General features: G+C 43.1%; 1 protein-coding gene across 6 annotated transcripts in view; it reads right to left on the bottom strand.

The window, feature by feature from the left end:
• Window positions 1-19505, bottom strand: part of DHX40 (DEAH-box helicase 40) — a 72535-nt gene extending 53030 nt beyond the window's left edge. For 3 of the 6 annotated variants that reach the window (XM_033922602.1, XM_033922607.1, XM_033922608.1), the window contains exons 1-3: window positions 18947-19140; window positions 11217-11412; window positions 6069-6214 (exon numbers count right to left, since the gene is read on the bottom strand). In XM_033922602.1, the coding sequence (XP_033778493.1) occupies window positions 6069-6214; window positions 11217-11400 (330 nt within the window). In that variant the 5' untranslated portion in view covers window positions 11401-11412; window positions 18947-19140. The other 3 variants (XM_033922606.1, XM_033922605.1, XM_033922604.1) reach the window with 3 other exon arrangements.
• Between the last annotated feature and the right edge of the window lie 426 nt (window positions 19506-19931).

Below are 19931 nucleotides of genomic sequence, written 5' to 3'. Positions count from 1 at the left end.
GAGGAAGTTTGACCACATGACACCCTACTACCGGCAGCTGCATTGGCTGCCAATGGAGGCGCGCGTAAAGTTTAAATTTGCCTGCTTCTGCTTCAAAGCACTACACGGACTTGCCCCTAAATATATAACTGACCTTTTCGTCTTCTCAGCCAACAGACACAAGATAAGCTCACATTCCAACTTAGTTTCCTCCCCAGTGAGAGGTTGTAAACTGAAAAAACACCATGAACATCTTCTCTCGCACCAAGCAGCATCATGGGGTAAAGACCTAGAACAATTGCTTTCGCCCACTACTTATGAGGAATTTAGGAAACGTCTGAAAACACACCTGTTCCTAAAGTATCTAGACAACTGATCCTCTCTTCTCTCTCCCCTCTATAGCGATTAACTTGTTCTATTGATCACTCTCTCCTCAAAAATGGATTTCCTGTCCTATTAACCCTCTTTCTTCCTCCCCTCTTAAAGTCAATCAATTTGTATCTTTGCTTAATCTTTGTACACCGCATAGAACTTCACGGTATTGCAGTATATAAGCTGTTATTATTATTATTATTATTATTAACATACAGCTTGAGAGGCCACATCCTCCTGAATCATTTGAAGTATGTTGCACCCTTTCTAATAAATCCAAAATGAGTTATACAGTAAAACCTTGGTTTGTGAGCATAATTTGTTCCAGAAGCATGCTTGTAATCCAAAGCACTCGTATATCAAAGCGAATTTCCCCACAGGAAATAATGGAAACTCAAGACGATTCGTTCCACAACCCATAAACTTTAATACAAAATACTATACGTACTTGTATTGCAAGACCTTGCTCGTTTAGAACAGTCACTACTACGCTCCTGCAGCGTCAGAGAGAGAAGAACCATCAGCTCAGTTGTGATGATGTGACGCGTGTATACTGTATGTACTTGTATTGCAAGACATTGCTTGTATATCAAGTTAAAATTTAATCAAATGTTTTGCTTCTCTTACAAACCAAGTTACTTGCAATCCATGGTTTACTGTACTTTACTTCTAACAATTATTCACCTCCATCTTCTCTTCATATACATTTTCTTTCATATGCATTTCACAAAGATTCTATGTAAATATCTAAATAAGACCTCAGCGACTACACTCGAACACATTGTTTCATTTTAGTTCATGTTTACTGTAGCAAGCCACAAGCCATGGTCTATCCAAAATTCTTAGTACTTTATTTTATAGCCAAAACACTTATCTTAATTTCATGCTGTTCAGGGCTCTGACATGAATTCACATTTTGCGACTAGCTGTCTCAAGGAGCACCCTTTCCAATGGCATGGAAGAAGTGTGGTCTTTGTGTCAAGGTTGCCAGTGTGTCTTTGAAGCACCCTCAGTGCTACAATGTCAATCACACTCCCTCAATACTGACAAAGATCAGATTTGTATCCTTCCCTTCTACTGAAGTTCAGTGTCCACAGTGATCAAGACACTCCCGATGTTGGTGCATCCTGTGCAGAAGCTGGACCAACAAAAAACAATGTTTCCAGTGTTTATGTCAACAGACTAGTCTTATCACCAAAAGGCTCTCTCTCTCTGCTTTTCTTCTCCCCGAATCCTCTTTTTTGACATCTGTGAACAGAGAATGCAAACAAGAGGGATCTTGGTTGGGTCTCTGTAAAGGAAGTGGGAACGAACAATGAACACTCCACTGAAGATCACTGATGTAAAACCAACTTGTTTATTTCATAAAAGGAAACAAGCAGAAGCTGTGGACCCGACACAGCACTGTGTTTCGGTGTCTAAGGAACGCCTGCATCAGGGGTCACTAAAAATGAAACCAAACCTATAGCGTATAAGTTCACAGATGGCAGATCTGGGATAAAACAAAGCTCAATCCAACTAACATGCCAGAGTAACCAAAATCACTGAAAAGCTGTGGAAACATTTTTAAAAAGCGTTTTCAGTGATTTTGGTTACTCTGCCATGCTAGTTTGGTTTCATTTTTAGTGACCCCCTGATGCAGGCATTCCTCAGACGCCGAAACACAGTGCTGTGTCGGGTCCACAGCTTCTGCTTGTGCCCTTTTATGAAATAAACAAGTTGGTTTTACATCAGTGATCTTCAGTGGAGTGTTCATTGTCCGTTCCCACTTCCTTTTGTACTGTTTTATACCCATGGGTTCTCTGTCCTGTTGGACTTTTTGTTGTTTACTGAGTCTCTGTAAAGGACATGATCCTCCTGCACCAGGAACAACTTTTGAAGCTGCTAGGGTTTTCATTTGGGACATCTCATTCAGAAAAATAGCTGCAGGAAAATTAAATGAGTCGATGGTAACAAAACTTTCCAGCTGGAGGCTCAAGACCTAGAGGCAGCCTGCATCGAGCTAATGTGTCAAAAAGAACAAGACTTGAAAAATGGCAAAAAAAACATCTGAATAGGAACTACAGAGAACTCATGAAACCCCGCCCCCCCTCAACAACGATAGAACTTATAGACTGAAAAACACTGAAATATGAAATTACAACAACTTATTATTTCTTTTTTACTACCAGACACATGCAGCGCTGCACATTGTACAAGAGATGGTCCCTGCTCAGAAGAGCTTACAATCTAATTATGACAAACACACAGGACAAAAGGGGAGTCAGAACATAGTGCTCATGTAGAGAATGAGGTGGAACCAAATAGGACAAAGGGGAGACTGAGCTTATTGCTCATTAAGGGAATTAGAGGGGGCTGGAGAGGTGGGAGGGCAATACTTTTTGTAAAAAAAATAAAAAATAAAAATGAACAAACACAAAATACAGAAATGCTACTTTTGACCTACAAAACTCAAAAGTTTTCACAGTTCATATAGAAGCCTAGACTACACTTTAACCATCAGAAAAGATTTGCTGTGACAAACTTTTGATAATATCCGTAGATTGCTTCATTTGATTTGGTTCGTACAGCAAGAGAACTTGCCAGCTTTGCTGTTGAGTGTCGATGCAGAAAAGGCTTTTGATCGGGTGTCTTGGCCATTTTTGTTGAGCACTTTATCAGCTATGGGTGTTGGGGGGCAATTTTTTACTTGGCTTCAAATTATATATACAAAGCCTTTAGCACAGGGGTGCCCACACTTTTTGGGCTTGCGAGCTACTTTTAACCCTTTCAGGACCATAAGGATCGTAGGCCAATTTTTGTGGTTTTGACGACATTTTTATGGTAAAAAGGGCTTGCAGATGCCAAAAAATTGATTTTTTTTGTGAAATATCATTATTTTTATTTAAAAAAATCACACTTCTGGCTTATGGACAGTGTGGCAAGTGAATCTTCTTGTCAATCTAGCAACGACGCTAATGAATGAATGTCGGAACCAGTTTGTTTACATAAAGGTAGTATCATATGGAATCCGTACATATCAAATTTAGAACTGTAGACTATCCCAATCAAAATTTATAGGATTTTAAAGTTATGGGACAAATATGTCCCTTGGTCCTGAAAGGGCTACAATGACCAAGTCAAAATGATCTACCAACAATAAAAATGCTAAACATATATATATAATATATATATATATATACATATATATATATAACATATATATATATATATACATATATATATATAACATATATATATGTTTAGCATTTTTATTGTTGGTAGATCATTTTGACTTGGTCATTTTAAAAGTAGCTCGCAAGCCTCTCAAGCCGAGTGTACTTTATATTTATGTTCAAATATTTTTTATTATACAGCCCCCCTCCCCCGAAGGCCTGACCCCCCCTGAAGGTCTGCACATTCCCCCTCAAAGGTTGACTCCCCCCTTGAAGGCCTGCACTACCCCTTGAAGGACTGCACTCCCCCCCCCCCCCCGAAGGCCTACCCTCCCCACATCCATTTACCTAATTCCAGCAGGGAGCAGTCTGCAGAGAGGATCGCTGGTACTTTAGCGATCCTTGCAGGTTGCCATAGGCCTCAGGAGCTGTCTTCCCTCTGCCCCAAGCCTGTCTCTGACTTAGAGGAGGGGCAGGACCACAGCAGAGGGAAGACAGCTCCTGAGGCCTATGGCAACCTGTAAGAATTGCTAAAGTACCATCTGCCACCGGCCGTCTCCCATTCGTCCCCTTTGGAGATCCCCACAGGAATAAGGAAGTTAAATTAATAGAATACTTAGGCACAGAAAAACAAAGAAATACTTCCAAGAACTGCCCCATAAGAACTGCCTATCACAATGCTCATTAGTGGAACTGAATAAAAGACAAGTACAATGGATTTAGAAGGGGGACGATCCGCCCGGGTGCACGGCTTGGAGGGGTGCACAGCCGGCCAGGTCCGGGTCATCCTGCCTTTCTTTTCCCCCGGTCCGCGCTCGGGGCTTGCGCCTGCCTGGTCCCGCGCCGACGCTCGAATGGTGCCGTCAACTCCCGCGAGTCTCGCGATAACCAACAGCACCATTTGGGCGGCGGGTGCGAGCCCCGTGCGCAGACCGGTGGAAAGGAAGGGCAGGAGGACCCGGACGGCTGTGCATCCCTCCAAGCCGTGCACCCGGGGCGGGGGCGGACCGCCCCACCTCGGTACGCCACTGATTGGGAGGCCGATTTTGGGGGTTTTAAAATTGTATATCGGGCAGCATTAGGCCTCGCTCTTACCTCAATCATTACAGGCGCTTCTATTTCTTGTGATGCGCTGAGCTCCGTCCCCCACCGACCTTCACCCCGCCCTTCCAGCACTCTGATTGGTCAGCGTTCTTTAAGAGGTGGGCCAGTCAGGAGGGGAAAAAAAGAGAAGGGAAGAAGGGAACCTGCTGTGCGATCGACTGGGGTCGCCTGAGCAAACGACCTGTCGATCGCGATCGACGCGTTGGGCACCCCTGCTTTAGCAGCTCTTCATATTAATAGGAGTTATACTGATACTTATATGTTAGCACGAGGGACCAGAAAGGGCTGTGCGCTTTTGCCGTTACTTTTTGCATTGGCTATGGAGCCTTTGTCTTCCCATGTTCGAGCCCAGCAGAACATTCATGGTGTGGTATGTGGTGGGCTTTCCACTAAGTTGCTGATGATGCTATTTTTACATTAACCCACCCACGCATTTCTCTCTCGGGGATTATAGATGAACTGACTCGCTATGGTGCAGTTTCAGGAACTGAATACTAATATGGATAAGTCGGAGATTCTAAATTTATCGGTGCACCCCAGAGATTGTGCTTTGTTGAAGGCTAAATATCCTTTCAAATGGGCATCTAAATTTCTCTATTATTTGGGAGTTAATGTACCAGCGCAGCTTCGCTCTTTATTTGACGTTAATTTTCCGCCGCTTTTGCAATCCCTTTGGGCTGATTTGGATAGATGGGAGAATACTTCCCTATCTTGGTATGGCCGTATTCAGAGTGTGAAAATGTTAGTTTTACCGAAATTGCTTTATCTTTTTCAAGCTTTGCCCATTCCATTGTCAGCTACTTTCTTTCGTGGGGTGGCTAGAAGAATTTTTCAATATATTTGGAAAAGTCGACCCCCACAGGTACCGAGGAGTATGTTGCATCAATTTCGAACCCAGGGGATATGGCGGTACCTTGTTTGAGGCGCTATTATGTGGCAGCTCAATTAAAGTCTTTTTTAGCTTGGTGTAAAGATAGATCGAAGAGTTGGGTTCGCTTGGAAAGAATTTTGGGTTCTGAGGAGCTATGTCGGGTGCTCCTTTGGTTACCGGTGGGGGAGACTCAACAGCTACTTAAAGGGGCTAATCCATTTCTGCATCATACGTTTGTGGTGTGGGCCCAGACATGAACCCGACTGGGCAGGGGCTTGAGAGGATATGTTTCATGTGGATTTTTGGTTTTGTATTTATTATTCCTCTGAGATTTTGTATTGTTTTCTGAAAAATTTTCAATAAACAAATTAAAAAAAAAAACAACAAGATTTGCTGTAAGTCTTATACAGATTGGATTTTAACCCACTTTATTTCTTGATGCTGTTTCATTTCCAATGGAAAAAAAAGAATAATTTGTTTTTATTTAAGATTTATTGGATCATTCACCATACATAATGCAAATACACATTGCAAAAACAATGGGCATATCCATGAAACCCCAGGTAAAACAAATTCTTAACCCATACCTGAGAAGTGCAGTCATCAAAGCGAACTTGATATCCCACAATGCTTCCCAAAGAGCGGTTCATTTCCTCTGCAACTCTTTGAGCTACAGCTATTGTAGCTACTCGCCGTGGCTGGGTCACACCAATCATTCCAAGTTCCGCTAGCCCTACATAAGAAAGAGCATCTTAATTTTGTCAATGCATACTTTGATTAGAAAGCATGGTATTTACAAAGTAACATAGTCCATCCAGTCTACCCAACAAGATAAACTCATAGTATAAGGCTCCAACATGCGGCCCCCAAAGTTCTCCTTTATGGCCCTCAAACAATTGGCTGAAATATTCTTCAATTCTTGTAACTCAAATGGTAATTATAAAAGCCCATTTCTAAACTGTCTATTGCAACTCCTGGGACAAAACGAAGAACCAACCATGACTTACATGTAACTATATATTTGTAACTATGACCTAACTATATTAATAATTGTATTGATATACTTGTACTAGCAACTCTATTGAATGTCCATGTCAATCTGTCCATTGTAACTTCCTGGGTAACTGAGCCAACCTCTTGTAATGTAATCTGACCTTGAACTGAATAGGTAAAGGTGGAATAGAAAATCTGATTAACAACATAAATGTGTTACCTTCAATCTTGCTCACTTACTCGGGTGTCTCATTTATGGAGTTTTAAAATATATCTTTGAAATGTTGTAGAATCAATATTACAGTAGTATCAATTCTTAATGTTTAAATACCCAGTCTGAAAAAGCATGTCAATGTGATTTACAAAATTAGTGGTATGTGCAAGGTTGAAATCATTTGGTGGCCCTCAAGAGCTTTCTTATATTTACACTGTGGCCCTTTATGTGACAGAGGTTGGAGACCACTGGTATAAGGTATTATGTGATACTACATGTGCATACTTGAGGCTCCTTTTACGAAGGCGCGGTAGCGGTTTAACGCACGTAATACCGCGCACTAAACCGCTGGACGTGCTAGCCGCTACCGCCTCCTCTTGAGCAGGCGGTAGTTTTTTGGCTAGCGCAGGGGTTAGCGCATGATGAAAAGTCGCACGCACTGAAGCCGCTAATGCGGCTTCGTAAAAGAAGCCCTTGATCTTGCTACGGTTGTGCACATAACATGTATTACGGTAAGTAAATTGCCCCAGGTACATTGGATAGATTGTGAGCCCGCTGGGATAGACAGGGAAAAATGCTCAAGTACCTGAATAAATTCATGTAAACCATTCTGAGCTCTCCTGGGAGAATGGTATCAAAAAATGAATAAATAAATAGGCTCCTTCATGTGATATTTGCATGTACAGTGGTACCTGTTTGCGAGTGTTTTGCAAGACGAGCAAAACACTGAGCAGAATTTTGACTCGCAAACCGAGCACTGCACCGATCAACGAGCACTTATAGTACAGGAAGCGCCGCTTCGGGGGATTCCTCTTCCGTCTTCCGGCCAGCCTTCTACATTGGGTGCCTTCGGCAGGTTGGAGGACCTCTGTCTGGGCCTGCGCAGCTGGGTGCTGTCCCGCCTATGCGTTGCGTGTGATGCGCACAGCGTCAATCATCAGCGTTGTGCGTGTCGTGCACAGCGTGCGGGTGGGGGCGGCGCTCGGGTGGGGGCTCTCCAGCATGCGAGGGGCATCCGATGTGGAGGGCTAGCCGACGGATGGAGGAGGCATCCCTCCGAAGGCACTGCGAGGTTCTCCGGCGGCTGGCACCCCCCCCTCCCGAAGCGACACTGTGGGATTCTCCGGCGGCTGGCATCCCCCCCCCCGAAGCGGCACTGTGGGGTTCTTTTTCAGATGATCGACGGAGGAGACGGCGCTGCAGCACCCGGCACCCGACAGGTATAGACCCTGGGTTTTAGAACGAATCATTTGAGTTTCCATTATCCCCAATGGGGAACTTTGTTTTGATAAACAAGCATTTTGGATTATGAGCATGCTCCTGGAACGGATTATGCTCTTAATCCAAGGTACCACTGTACTTTCCACACTGTATTGCAATGCTTTTAAATGCCATTATCTGGATAGTCCTGCTGAAAATCTGTGGATAGCCCTGGTCAATAGCAGCTATCTGGGTAGCAGGTGCTGGAATGGAGGTGTAGCCTCATGGTTAGAACAGCAGACTGAGAACTAGGGGAGCCCAGTTCAAATCCTTCTGCAGTATCTTGTGATCTTGGGCAAGTCAACTAACCCTCCATTGCCTCAGGTACGAACAGACCCCCTCTTTTACTAAGGCGCACTAAATGCTAACGCATCCATAGAATATAATGGACGCATTAGCATTTAGCATGTGCTAATATTTAGTGCATGCTAAAACAGCAAGCACGCCTTACTATAAGGACCCCAGATTGCGAGTTTCTCAAGTTTATTAATCAGTTATCATACTATCTGAGAGTTTTACAATCAGTACATATTCTATTAAATTTAAAGTGGTGAAAAGGAACTCTATTAATGATAGGAATGGGTTAGAGAAGTAAAGAAGCTGATTGCTGAGATTCTGAATCCCCCCACTGCTGATCTGCAATTCCTCTCAACACACAGAGTAAAGAGTATACGTACTAATAGCGGTATTATGTAGACCATGCATCTTGAAAAAGGAATGTCTTACGACCTAGCAAATTTGTTAAGCAGGATTCCTGCCTTAACATAAGAACATAAGCAATGCCTCTGATGGGTCAGACCTGAGGTCCATCGTGCCCAGCAGTCCGCTCACCCGGCGGCCCAACAGGTCCAGGACCTGTGCAGTAATCCTCTATTTATACCCTTCTATCCCCCTTTCCAGCAGGAAATTGTCCAATCCTTTCTTAAACCCCAATACCGTACTCTGCCCTATTACGTCCTCTAAAGGCGCATTCCAGGTGTCCACCACACGTTGGGTAAAGAAGAACTTCCTAGCATTTGTTTTGAATCTGTCCCCTTTCAACTTTTCCAGATGCCCTCTTGTTCTTTTATTTTTTGAAAGTTTGAAGAATCTGTCCCTCTCTACTCTCTCTATGCCCTTCATGATCTTGTAAGTCTCTATCATATCCCCTCTAAGTCTCCTCTTCTCCAGGGAAAAGAGACCCAGTTTCTCCAATCTCTCAGCGTATGAAAGGTTTTCCATCCCTTTTATCAGACGTGTCGCTCTCCTCTGAACCCTCTCGAGTAACGCCATATCCTTCTTAAGGTACGGCGACCAATATTGGACGCAGTATTCCAGATGCGGGCGCACCATCGCCCGATACAACAGCAGGATAACTTCTTTTGTTCTGGTTGTAATACCCTTCTTGATTATACCTAGCATTCTATTCGCTCTCTTAGCGGCCGCTGCGCACTGTGCCGTCGGCTTCATTGTTTTGTCCACAATTACCCCCAAGTCCCTTTCTTGGGTACTCTCATTCAATAACATCCCTCCCATCGTATAGTTGTACCTCGGGTTTCTGCTTCCCACATGCAATACTTTACATTTCTCAACGTTGAACTTCATCTGCCATCTCGTCGCCTATTCCCCTAGTTTGTTCAAGTCCCTTTGCAATTCTTCGCAGTCCTCTTTAGTCCGAGCTCCACTAAATAGTTTGGTGTCGTCCGCAAATTTTATTATCTCACACTTCGTCCCTGTTTCTAGATCATTTATGAATATATTAAATATCAGCGGCCCGAGCATCAAGCCCTGCGGAACACCATTCGTGACACTCCTCCAGTCCGAGTAGTGGCCTTTCATCCCTACCCTCTGTTTCCTACCCACCAACCAGTTTCTAATTCATCTATGTACATCTCCGTCCACCCCATGGTTCTTCAGTTTCCGGAGTAGACGTTCATGAGGCACCTTGTCAAAGGCTTTTTGGAAATCTAGGTATATGATGTCTATGGGGTCTCCTCTGTCCATCCGTTTGTTAATTCCTTCGAAGAAGTGCAATAAGTTAGTTAGGCACGATCTCCCCCTGCAGAAACCATGGTGGACTGAATATCCAATTTCTAAGGTAGTCATACTTAGGGCCTGTTTTACAAAGCCGCACTAGCGGCTGCCACACGGCAACAGCCTCAAGCCCTTTAAATCTCTATGGTCTTTGGGGCCGTTACCGCGCTGCAGCCCTTAATTTGCCTGAAATTAGGGGTTACAAGTAACTGCTGTTGACTCAAATTTAGTGTCCTGTTAGGGATCAGATAGTGTGAAAAAGAGTAGATATCCTAACTGCTGTGTCTTATGGACCAGCATGAGAATTTTGTACATAACACGATGTGATAAGCTTAATTGCTCAGAAAACAAACAGGAAAAATTGCCTTCACAACAGTGAAAAGCACAAAAGCAACAACGATTTCATTTTCATTTGTACGCTGTTCTGTTGCACTCACTGTTAAGAGAACTGACTTAAGAACATTTGGAACGATACATTTATGGTTTTATGTCTTAACTGTAAGACTCCTGAGGCAGGCCCCTTTGGGCCGAAACAATATCGGCAGTCGCCTAAAAAGTGACCGCCGATCGCATGGCAATCACGCAACAGCACCGTTTAGAGAATCACGCCTCTGGGAAAGATAGACACCAGAAATGTAGGCCAGGGTTTTCAAGCCTAAATTTCCAGCACCTATCTTTGCTGTGAATGGCGCACTAGCCACTCCACCAAAATTCACAGGGGTTCTGTTCAAGGACCCCCCGTGAATTTTGAAAAACCACAAATGTGTTTTTTAGGCAGGGGAGACAGGAGCAGGCAGCAGGAGCGTTGGCGGGTGAAGAAAATCACTCGCGGTCTGCTTCAACTGCCTCTTCCTGTAGTAAAGTCGGGCTACATCAATCAGGAGCTGCTTTGACATGCAGCTCCTGATTGGTGTAGCCCAACTTTACTACAGGAAGAGGCGGTCAGAGCAGACTGCGAATGACCAGGTTCGCGGTTAGCAAATCGCAAATTCGCAGGGAAACACTGTAGTGGCATTAGACGCTGGTAGGAGCCTCCAGAGGTGCGATTCTGGTGCCTTTTATTTAGGTGCTGGTAGGCACTTTAAATTTGACATTGCTTGCCATTTCAAACGGTGCTTCCCAATTAATTTAGGTGCCAGTAGGGCACATATAGAATTTCCCTCTTTGTTTTTTGGGCTACCTGAATTACACCCAGCTAGCTTGTTACTTTTTTTTTCTCTAAGAGCCAAATTAATTAAAGGAGTTTTTGCATTACCTGCTTCATACAAGAACTGGGGAAGCTGAGTAGTTTTGCCACTGCCGGTCTCTCCGGTCACAATAAGGAATGAATGATCTCGGACAGCCTGGACCAATGTTGCTCGATGTTCATGAATGGGAAGGTATGAGGCACAAGACACTCCTTTATCACGCTTCACTTTCCTATCCATGTCTGTAAACATCTATTGTTTATCCTGCAAAACAGATATTTCTAATGTAATGCTGATCGCTTTTCACAAAAACAATATGCGGATGAACACTAGTTTTATTTAATAATAAATATTCATGAGACAGTTTAGCAAATTAAAGTATCTTTTATTTTGATTCATTATCTTACTATGATCCTTTAGGCTATCACTGTGCAACTTGATTTATTGGCAAAATTCTGCTGTGATATTGCCAATACTGAACATTTAAATTAAAAAAAAAAATAAAATACCCTAGAGCAGCGCTTCCCAAACTTGTATCCAATATGACCTCATTTTAACACTTAAAACTTCACATTACCCCAAATGATGATAAAAAAAGAAGGAAGTCTTCACTTTCCTTTCCTTCCTCGTTCACTTCCTCCTCCTCCCTTATCAAAAGCAAAAAGCAGCAGCAGTCAGCATAAGGCCCTGTGTACCAGTGAGGGCTCAGAGACCCTGGAAAACTGCAGAGTATCCATCTAAGAGGAAGTTCACAGGGAAGGAAAAGAAAGGGGCAAAGACTGTGTACATTCATTGACTCATAGGCCCTATATGCTGACAGCTCCAGAGGGAGGAGGGAACAGCCCAGAGCCTGTGATAAGAACATAAGAATTGCCATACTGGGACAGACCGAAAGCCCATCAAGCCTAGTATTCTGTTTCTAACAGTGACCAACCCAGGTCCCAAGTACCTAGCTAGATCCCAAGTAGCAAAACAGATTTTACGTTGCTTATCCTAGAATAAGCAGTGGATTTCCCCAAGCCATCTCAATAATGACCTATGGACTTCTCTTTTTAGGAAATTATCCAAAACCTTTTTTAAACCCTGCTAAGCTAACTGATTTCACCACATTCTCCAGCAACGAATTCCATAGTTTAATTTCACATTGTGTGAAGAAATATTCGCTTTGTTTTAAATCTACTACTTAGTAGCTTCATCGCATGTCCCCTAATCCTAGTATTTTTGGAAAGAGTGAACAAGCGATTCACATCTACCCATTCCACGCCACTCATTATTTTATAGACTTCTTATATCACCCCTAAGCCATCTCTTCTCCAAGCTGAAGAACCCTAGTTGCTTTAGCCTCTCATCATAGGGAAGTCTACCCTTCTCTTTTATCATTTTTGTCGCCCTTCTCTGTACCTTTTTTAATTCCACTATATCTTTTTTAAGATATGGCAACCAGAACTGTACATAGTATTTGAGGTGCTGCCATACCATAGAGCGATACAAGGGCAATATTTTATTTTTTTATTTTTTTTTTCATTTTCTATACTGTTCTCCCAAGAGAGCTCAGAACGGTTTACATGAAGACTTCAGGGCCCTGGGGGAGAAGCTGAGGAGGATGGATGCGCAGGTAGTCTTCTCCTCGATTCTCCCAGTGAGGGGCAAGGGCAGAGCCAGAGAGGATCGAATACAAAGGGCGAACGACTGGCTGCGAGGATGGTGCAAGGAGATGAACTTCGGGTTTCTGCACCATGGAGAAGCATTGCAAGGACTACAGGGACACGACGGGCTACACCTAACCAGAAGAGGGAAGAATGTCCTTGGACACCGCCTAGCCCGCCTACTCCACAGGGCTTTAAACTAGGTAAGTCGGGGGAGGGTACAGGCACAAACAACATACCAGGCGAACTAAAATGCCAATACATTTATGAGGCTGAGGAAAGTAGACACCGAAATTCTGGGTCAGGGGTGAGTGCACACACTTTTGAGTCGGGAGTAGGGTCACATCATATTTATGGGTCACATTGTAATTCCGGGTCTAGGGGGAGTACACACTGTAGTTCTGGGTATATGGGGAGTACACATTGTGGTTCTGAGCCTCAGGAAAGCACAAATAACACAAACAATGCTAAAGGTGTTCAAATAGCTCAAACAGGAATATCCCCATTGAGACATAACAAAAATATAACATGGAGGGCTATGTACGTCAACGCACACAGTTTAGGAAACAAGATCCTGGAATTGGAAACAGAAATAAGGAATGCCAACCTGGATGTGGTGGCGATATCCGAAACCTGGCTCACAGACTCCCACGGGTGGGACATGGTCATACCGGGTTACAACTTGCTTCGCCGGGACAGAGAGGGTAGGAAGGGAGGGGGTGTAGCATTATATACTAAAGATGACATTAAGGTCACGAGAATCTCAAATGTCCAGTATACTGGGGAATCCCTTTGGGTTAATTTGGCCAGAGGGAAGGACAAATGCTTGTATCTTGGCGTAATTTACAGACCCCCAAGACAACAGGATGACCTGGATATGGAAATAATCGAAGATATAGAAAATATCACCTTGCGTGGGGACACAGTATTGCTAGGTGACTTCAACATGCCTGATGTGGATTGGGTTACACTTACCTCTGCTTCCGGCAGCAGCAGGAGGCTATTAAACTCTATGAAAGGAGCAAGCCTCAGGCAACTGGTGTTGGAACCGACAAGGGATCAGGCAATACTGGACCTGATACTTACCAATGGAGAAAGTGTCACAGAGGTCTCGGTGGGCGACACATTGGCCTCCAGTGACCACAACATGGTATGGTTCAATATCAGGAAAGGTTTCACTAAATCTACTACACTAACCAAAGTCCTCAAATTCAAGGACACAAATTTCAAAGAAATGGGAGACTTCGTTCACCAGGCGCTACAAAGCCAAGAAGAAACCGATAACGTGGAAGACATGTGGTCGACTTTGAAAGCAACCATACAAGAAGCAACAAACCGCTATGTAAAATCAGTAAGTAAACGGCGAAGGAACAATAAGCCACAGTGGTTTACTGCGGAGATCTCAGACCTGATCAAGGAGAAGAAAAAAGCATTCATCTCTTACAAACAATCAGGGAAGCAGGACTCTAGAGCAGACTACCTGGCCAAATCAAAAGCCGTCAAAACAGCAGTCAGGGAGGCTAAATTCCTCATGGAGGAGTCTCTAGCAAAGAACATCCAGAAGGGAGATAAATCCTTCTTCAGGTATATCAGTGATAGAAGAAAAAACTCAGGCGGGATTATACGTCTTAGGAAACCAGACGGAGACTATGTGGAAAAGGATTCGGAAAAAGCCCAACTATTAAATGAATACTTCTGCTCAGTCTTCACCCGAGAAGCGCCAGGGCTCGGCCCTCAGCTACAGACAAGGGTTGGCTCAGTTGACCCGTTTAGTAACTTTGAGTTTACGCCCAGCAGTGTCTACGGTGAGCTGTCAAAGCTCAAGGTTAACAAAGCAATGGGGCCGGACAACCTGCACCCCAGGGTGCTTAGGGAGCTGAGTGATGTCTTGGCGGAGCCACTGTCCGCGCTCTTCAACCTCTCCCTTAGTACAGGCAGCGTCCCGTTGGACTGGAGGATGGCTAACGTCATTCCACTCCACAAGAAAGGCTCAAAGATGGAGACAGCAAACTACAGACCAGTGAGTCTAACATCGATAGTGAGCAAACTAATGGAAACTCTAATCAAACACCAATTAGATAAGATCCTGGATGAGAAGAATCTACGGGATCCCTGACAACATGGATTTACTAAGGGGAGATCCTGCCAATCCAACCTGATCAGCTTCTTTGACTGGGTAACGGGGAAGCTGGATATAGGGGAGTCCCTGGACATCGTGTACCTGGACTTTAGCAAAGCATTCGATAACGTACCACACCGCAGAGTTACTGAGCAAGATGAGTTCTATAGGATTAGGTAACACATTGATGAAATGGGTTGGGAGCTGGCTTGGAGGTAGGCTCCAAAGGGTGGTGGTGAACGGCACCCCCTCCGAAATGACGGAGGTGATTAGTGGAGTACCACAGGGCTCAGTCTTGGGCCCAATCCTATTCAACATCTTTATAAGAGACTTGGCAGAAGGGCTTCGAGGTAAAATAACATTATTCGCCGATGACGCCAAACTGAGTAATGTAGTGGGCAAATGCACAACAGACGAAGATTCAGTGCCCGACAACATGATGCACGACCTACTCCTACTGGAGCAATGGTCTAGGACATGGCAACTCAACTTCAATGCCAAAAAATGCAAAGTTATGCACCTGGGCAGCCAGAATCCATGCAAGTCTTATACCCTTAATGGCGAGATCCTAGCAAAAACGGTAGCAGAACGAGACTTGGGGGTAATCGTCAGTGAGGACATGAAGTCTGCCAATCAAGTGGAGCAGGCTTCGTCCAAGGCAAGACAAATCATGGGCTGCATACGAAGGGGTTTCGTCAGTCGTAAGGCGGAAGTCATTATGCCATTGTATAGATCCATGGTGAGGCCCCACCTGGAATACTGTGTGCAATTCTGGAGGCCGCATTATCGCAAGGATGTGCTGAGACTGGAGTCGGTGCGAAAAATGGCCACCCGGATGGTCTCGGGACTCAAGGATCTACCATACGAAAAACGGCTTGACAAATTACAGCTATACTCGCTCGAGGAGCGCAGAGAGAGGGGGGACATGATCGAGACGTTCAAGTATCTTACGGGCCGCATCGAGGCGGAGGAAGATATCTTCTTTTTCAAGGGTCCCACGACAACAAGAGGGCATCCGTTGAAAATCAGGGGCGGGAAACTACGAGGTGACACCAGGAAATTCTTTTTCACTGAAAGAGTGGTTGATCGCTGAAATAGTCTTCCACTACAGGTGATTGAGGCCAGCAGCGTGCCTGATTTTAAGGCCAAATGGGATCGGCACATGGGATCTATTCACAGGGCAAAGGTAGGGGAGGGACATTAAGGTGGGCAGACTAGATGGGCCGTGGGCCCTTATCTGCCGTCTATTTCTATGTTTCTATGTTTCTATCTTTGTTTTCCATCTCTTTCCTAATAATTCCCTAACATTCTATTTGCTTTCTTAGCCGCCACTGAGGGTTTCCAACATATCCCCAACAATAACACCTAGATCCTTTTCTTGGGCACCAACTCCTAACTTAGAACCCAGCATCACTTAACTATAGTTCAGGGTCCTCTTTCCCACATGCATCACTTTGCACTTGCTCACATTAAACATCATCTACCATTTTGACACCCAGTCTCTCTACTGACGATAACCCTCACTTTGGGAACCACTGCTCTAGAGCAATGTTTCCCAATATTTTCAAGGCATGCATCACGAGCAAAAATATGTGGCACATCAAGAGCAGGCAAAGCAGATGTGGAGAAGCCTCATAAAGAAAAAAGACGATTTAGAGAAGCACTGAAAGGCCAGCTGGCTCTCTCAAATTTTAAAAGAAGGAGAGACAGGGAGGCAGAAATATATATGGAACCCATCATGAATTACCTGCCCCATCTATATACAAATGCAGAAGGGAAAAGCTGTGCAATGGAGGCAGCCGACTCTGTCCCCACCCCAACCCCTTTTACAAAACCACATCCAGTAATCAATGTACACGCTCCCTGTATTACTCAGTCTGATAGTAACATAGAGGCTTTAAGTATAACCTGAACTATCTATTAATTCCCATACGCAAGTGCTCATGCTATACTGTACCTAGGAAGGAGAGGCATGCATGATTTTTACATGTTCTCATAAAGGAGCTCCTGTACATTTAAGAATTATTGCTGTAAAGTGCTGACAGCATTGTCCAGGTACTACTTTGGATCTCAATATCAGGCAATATTGACTTCTCTGTGGTGCATCTGATCAAGTGTAATATACTGGTTGGAAAATACTGTTCTTGAGCCTCCACAGCACAATTAAATCATTTTAATATCTACCCCTATGTGATTAATGCCTGGCTTCATCGTTATTTACACTCAAAGAATTTATGCTCTTAAATTAACATCTTTGAAAATTTACTAGGGCTGAGTGCCTATATTTATACTTAGAATTTCACTAAACACCTACATCAAGAAGCACAAAAATGTAGGTGGCAACTATCATCCCACAGTCCCTTCTTTGGTAGGATCAGTATCTGAGCACCTATCTTTTCATTCAGTTTGTGCCATATACCTTTTTAACAAAGGCCAGTTAAACAAATATTTTATCAAATCGCTTTCCTAGTCAAAAATTTAAACTTTGAAAAAGGCATTGTATCACTGGATGTCCCTATTATTGGAACTTATGTACAAACACAAGCAGATCCCCACAGAGAACCATGCAAACCGTACAATATTCACCCACAGCTCACATCAAGTAGCCCAAAATAGCCCACAATCTCGACACCAAAAACATAAATAAAATTTACCATCATGGTGATAATAAATCTACTTCCTTATTGTACTGTATTCTGTTTAGATATACCAAGTTCAGAAAATAATCCACTGATATAATTGCATATAATCTTTTCTATATTACAATGACATAGTTCTAAGTCATCTGTTTACATGTGCAATGCACATTACTTTCATGGGACAATATGCAATAGGATTCTTTCAACCCATTCCCTCCTTCCTCCAAACAAAACAAAAACCATCTTGTAAGTCCTAATGTATATGGAAGTTAACACATATCTCTTGACACTCAAAGAATCCAATGAGAAAAAAATTGTCTTTCTAGCAATCTAATAAATCAGTTTCAACATCTGTTAACACCTTATGCTTTCTCTTGCAATGTATATGTTATATTTTCCATTTTAAATACCTCTGATAGCTTATTTACCCACACTATACCTGTGGGAAAAGTGCTGTCTTTCCAGTGTTAAGCAAGAATACCATGAGCTGCTAATTAAGAAAAGGGCAAATAAGTTTGAGATTGTTCTTAAAGTAGTCCCATAAATTATTTTCTCAAAACAAAAATATTTAAGGGGAACAAGCGCCCCCCAAATAACATGAATACAACTTTGAATTTTAGGAAAATATTACCATATATGATCAAAGTTCCTCTATCTTTGGATTTTCTAATTAAGATAATAATATTTATTTGTGATAAACACTGTTAGGAAAGTGATAAAGCCTACACCAGCAAAACCATTCTGCAGCTGTTAACCAAACAGCAAAGCCCTTGTCAGCAACCATAGACTTACACAGTACCTTCAATTAAGTTTCAGATCCCTAATCTGCCCTCCTCAAGATGACATGGTTTTAAATATTAAATTAGTGTATATGTGTGCAGGTAAAAATGAACATTGATGGTTCTTTCAGTTTGTGTGACTATCAGGATTTACTGCTTATGCTTTGACAACAGCTGCTATTTGCTGCCCTAAGCATCTACCTTGTATTGCCTAATGGTTGGGCTAGCCCTGATCACAGCCTTCAGGAGAAAAGGTGCAGCATGTGGAGCCACTGAACCCCAAGCAAATATCAACTACACTCGCCTGATAATAACAGTTGAAACTCCATCTCCCAACTACTTAAAAAGAAAAGAAGAGCTCAGGCTTTCAGCTCATGTTTCCCTTCCCTGGTTGACTCCCTCTCTTTTCAAGATGAAACACAGATCAGTGTGAGCTTTTGCAAAAATTGTATCAGTCAACAAGCAAAACCTGAGCACTCTACTACAGCTCTAACCCTCTCCTAGTCTTTCCACTTTTGTAGTATTTTGCAAATAAACCTCAACCTTCCATTTCCTAGAACCTGCTTTTTTTAATATCTAAAACCAACTAAACCAAACTAAATCTATCGTATATACCAAGAAGAATATCCGGTCTTCTTTACTTTTCTTGAGGCATCCGAAGCCAGAAACTCCCAGGATCTGGCTTTCTTTGTACAGAAGAGCTAATTTATCCTGACACCTTGTTTTCTAGCCTCCAAACTCCACTTCTGACATAGCTATCCCGTTGAAAAGATAAAGTGATCACCACTAAGCTCTGAAACGCATAGAAAGAAATACCGGTAAGTGGCAACACCAGATTGAGGCTTGGATCCACACTGAGAAGAAGCTATTGGAGCACCAGAATGAGGCTTAGAACACACTAGGCGAGAGTCTATTGAAGCACCAGAATGAAGCTTGGATTGCAGAGAAAGTTGGGTCAGAACACCACACTGAGGCTTGAAACGCTCATTGATTAAATTGAGAATGCCACCAAAAAATAAAAACCAAAACCTAACAAACCACACACACTGTAAAAGAGTAGTCCAATATGCCGCAACCCCCACAACAGCAAATAATTTCCTGCAGCCAGGCTTCAAGTAGCCCAGTTTTACAGGCAACGCACCCAACTGACAGCACTGCAAACTTTGCTGGTGACGTCACGTTTGCAGACTTACCCCAGAATGCTCTGTTTTGTAGTTTAATACTCATAACTGTCAGATGCCAGGCTAAATGGCTTTGTTTAGTCTTGTATCTGTGAGAAACCATATTGGCTTTACCTTCCAGCTCCAGATCCTAAGGAACAGATCAGTACTGATTTGCCAGTCACACACACTTTTCTCCTGGAAGTGAACACTAAAGTTCCTTTTATGGCATAAAGAGGGAATAAATGTATTGGACACAAACTCTCACAGTAAAATTTAACTTTCACACTTTAAAGTATTTTAAAAAAAGGAAAGGGAGGAATAGACCACATTAGGTGTCAATCACAGTTAGATTGTTAGCCTCCAGGATAGATAGTGAAAATACTTAAAATACCTGATTATTATTCAATGTATTGTAAACCATTTTGGGTGAATCTCTT

The sequence above is a fragment of the Geotrypetes seraphini genome, chromosome 15, assembly GCF_902459505.1.
Source record: "Geotrypetes seraphini chromosome 15, aGeoSer1.1, whole genome shotgun sequence".
Lineage (NCBI taxonomy): Eukaryota > Metazoa > Chordata > Amphibia > Gymnophiona > Dermophiidae > Geotrypetes > Geotrypetes seraphini.
Note: the sequence above shows the minus strand (reverse complement) of the source record. Positions and strands in the feature narration are given on the sequence as shown.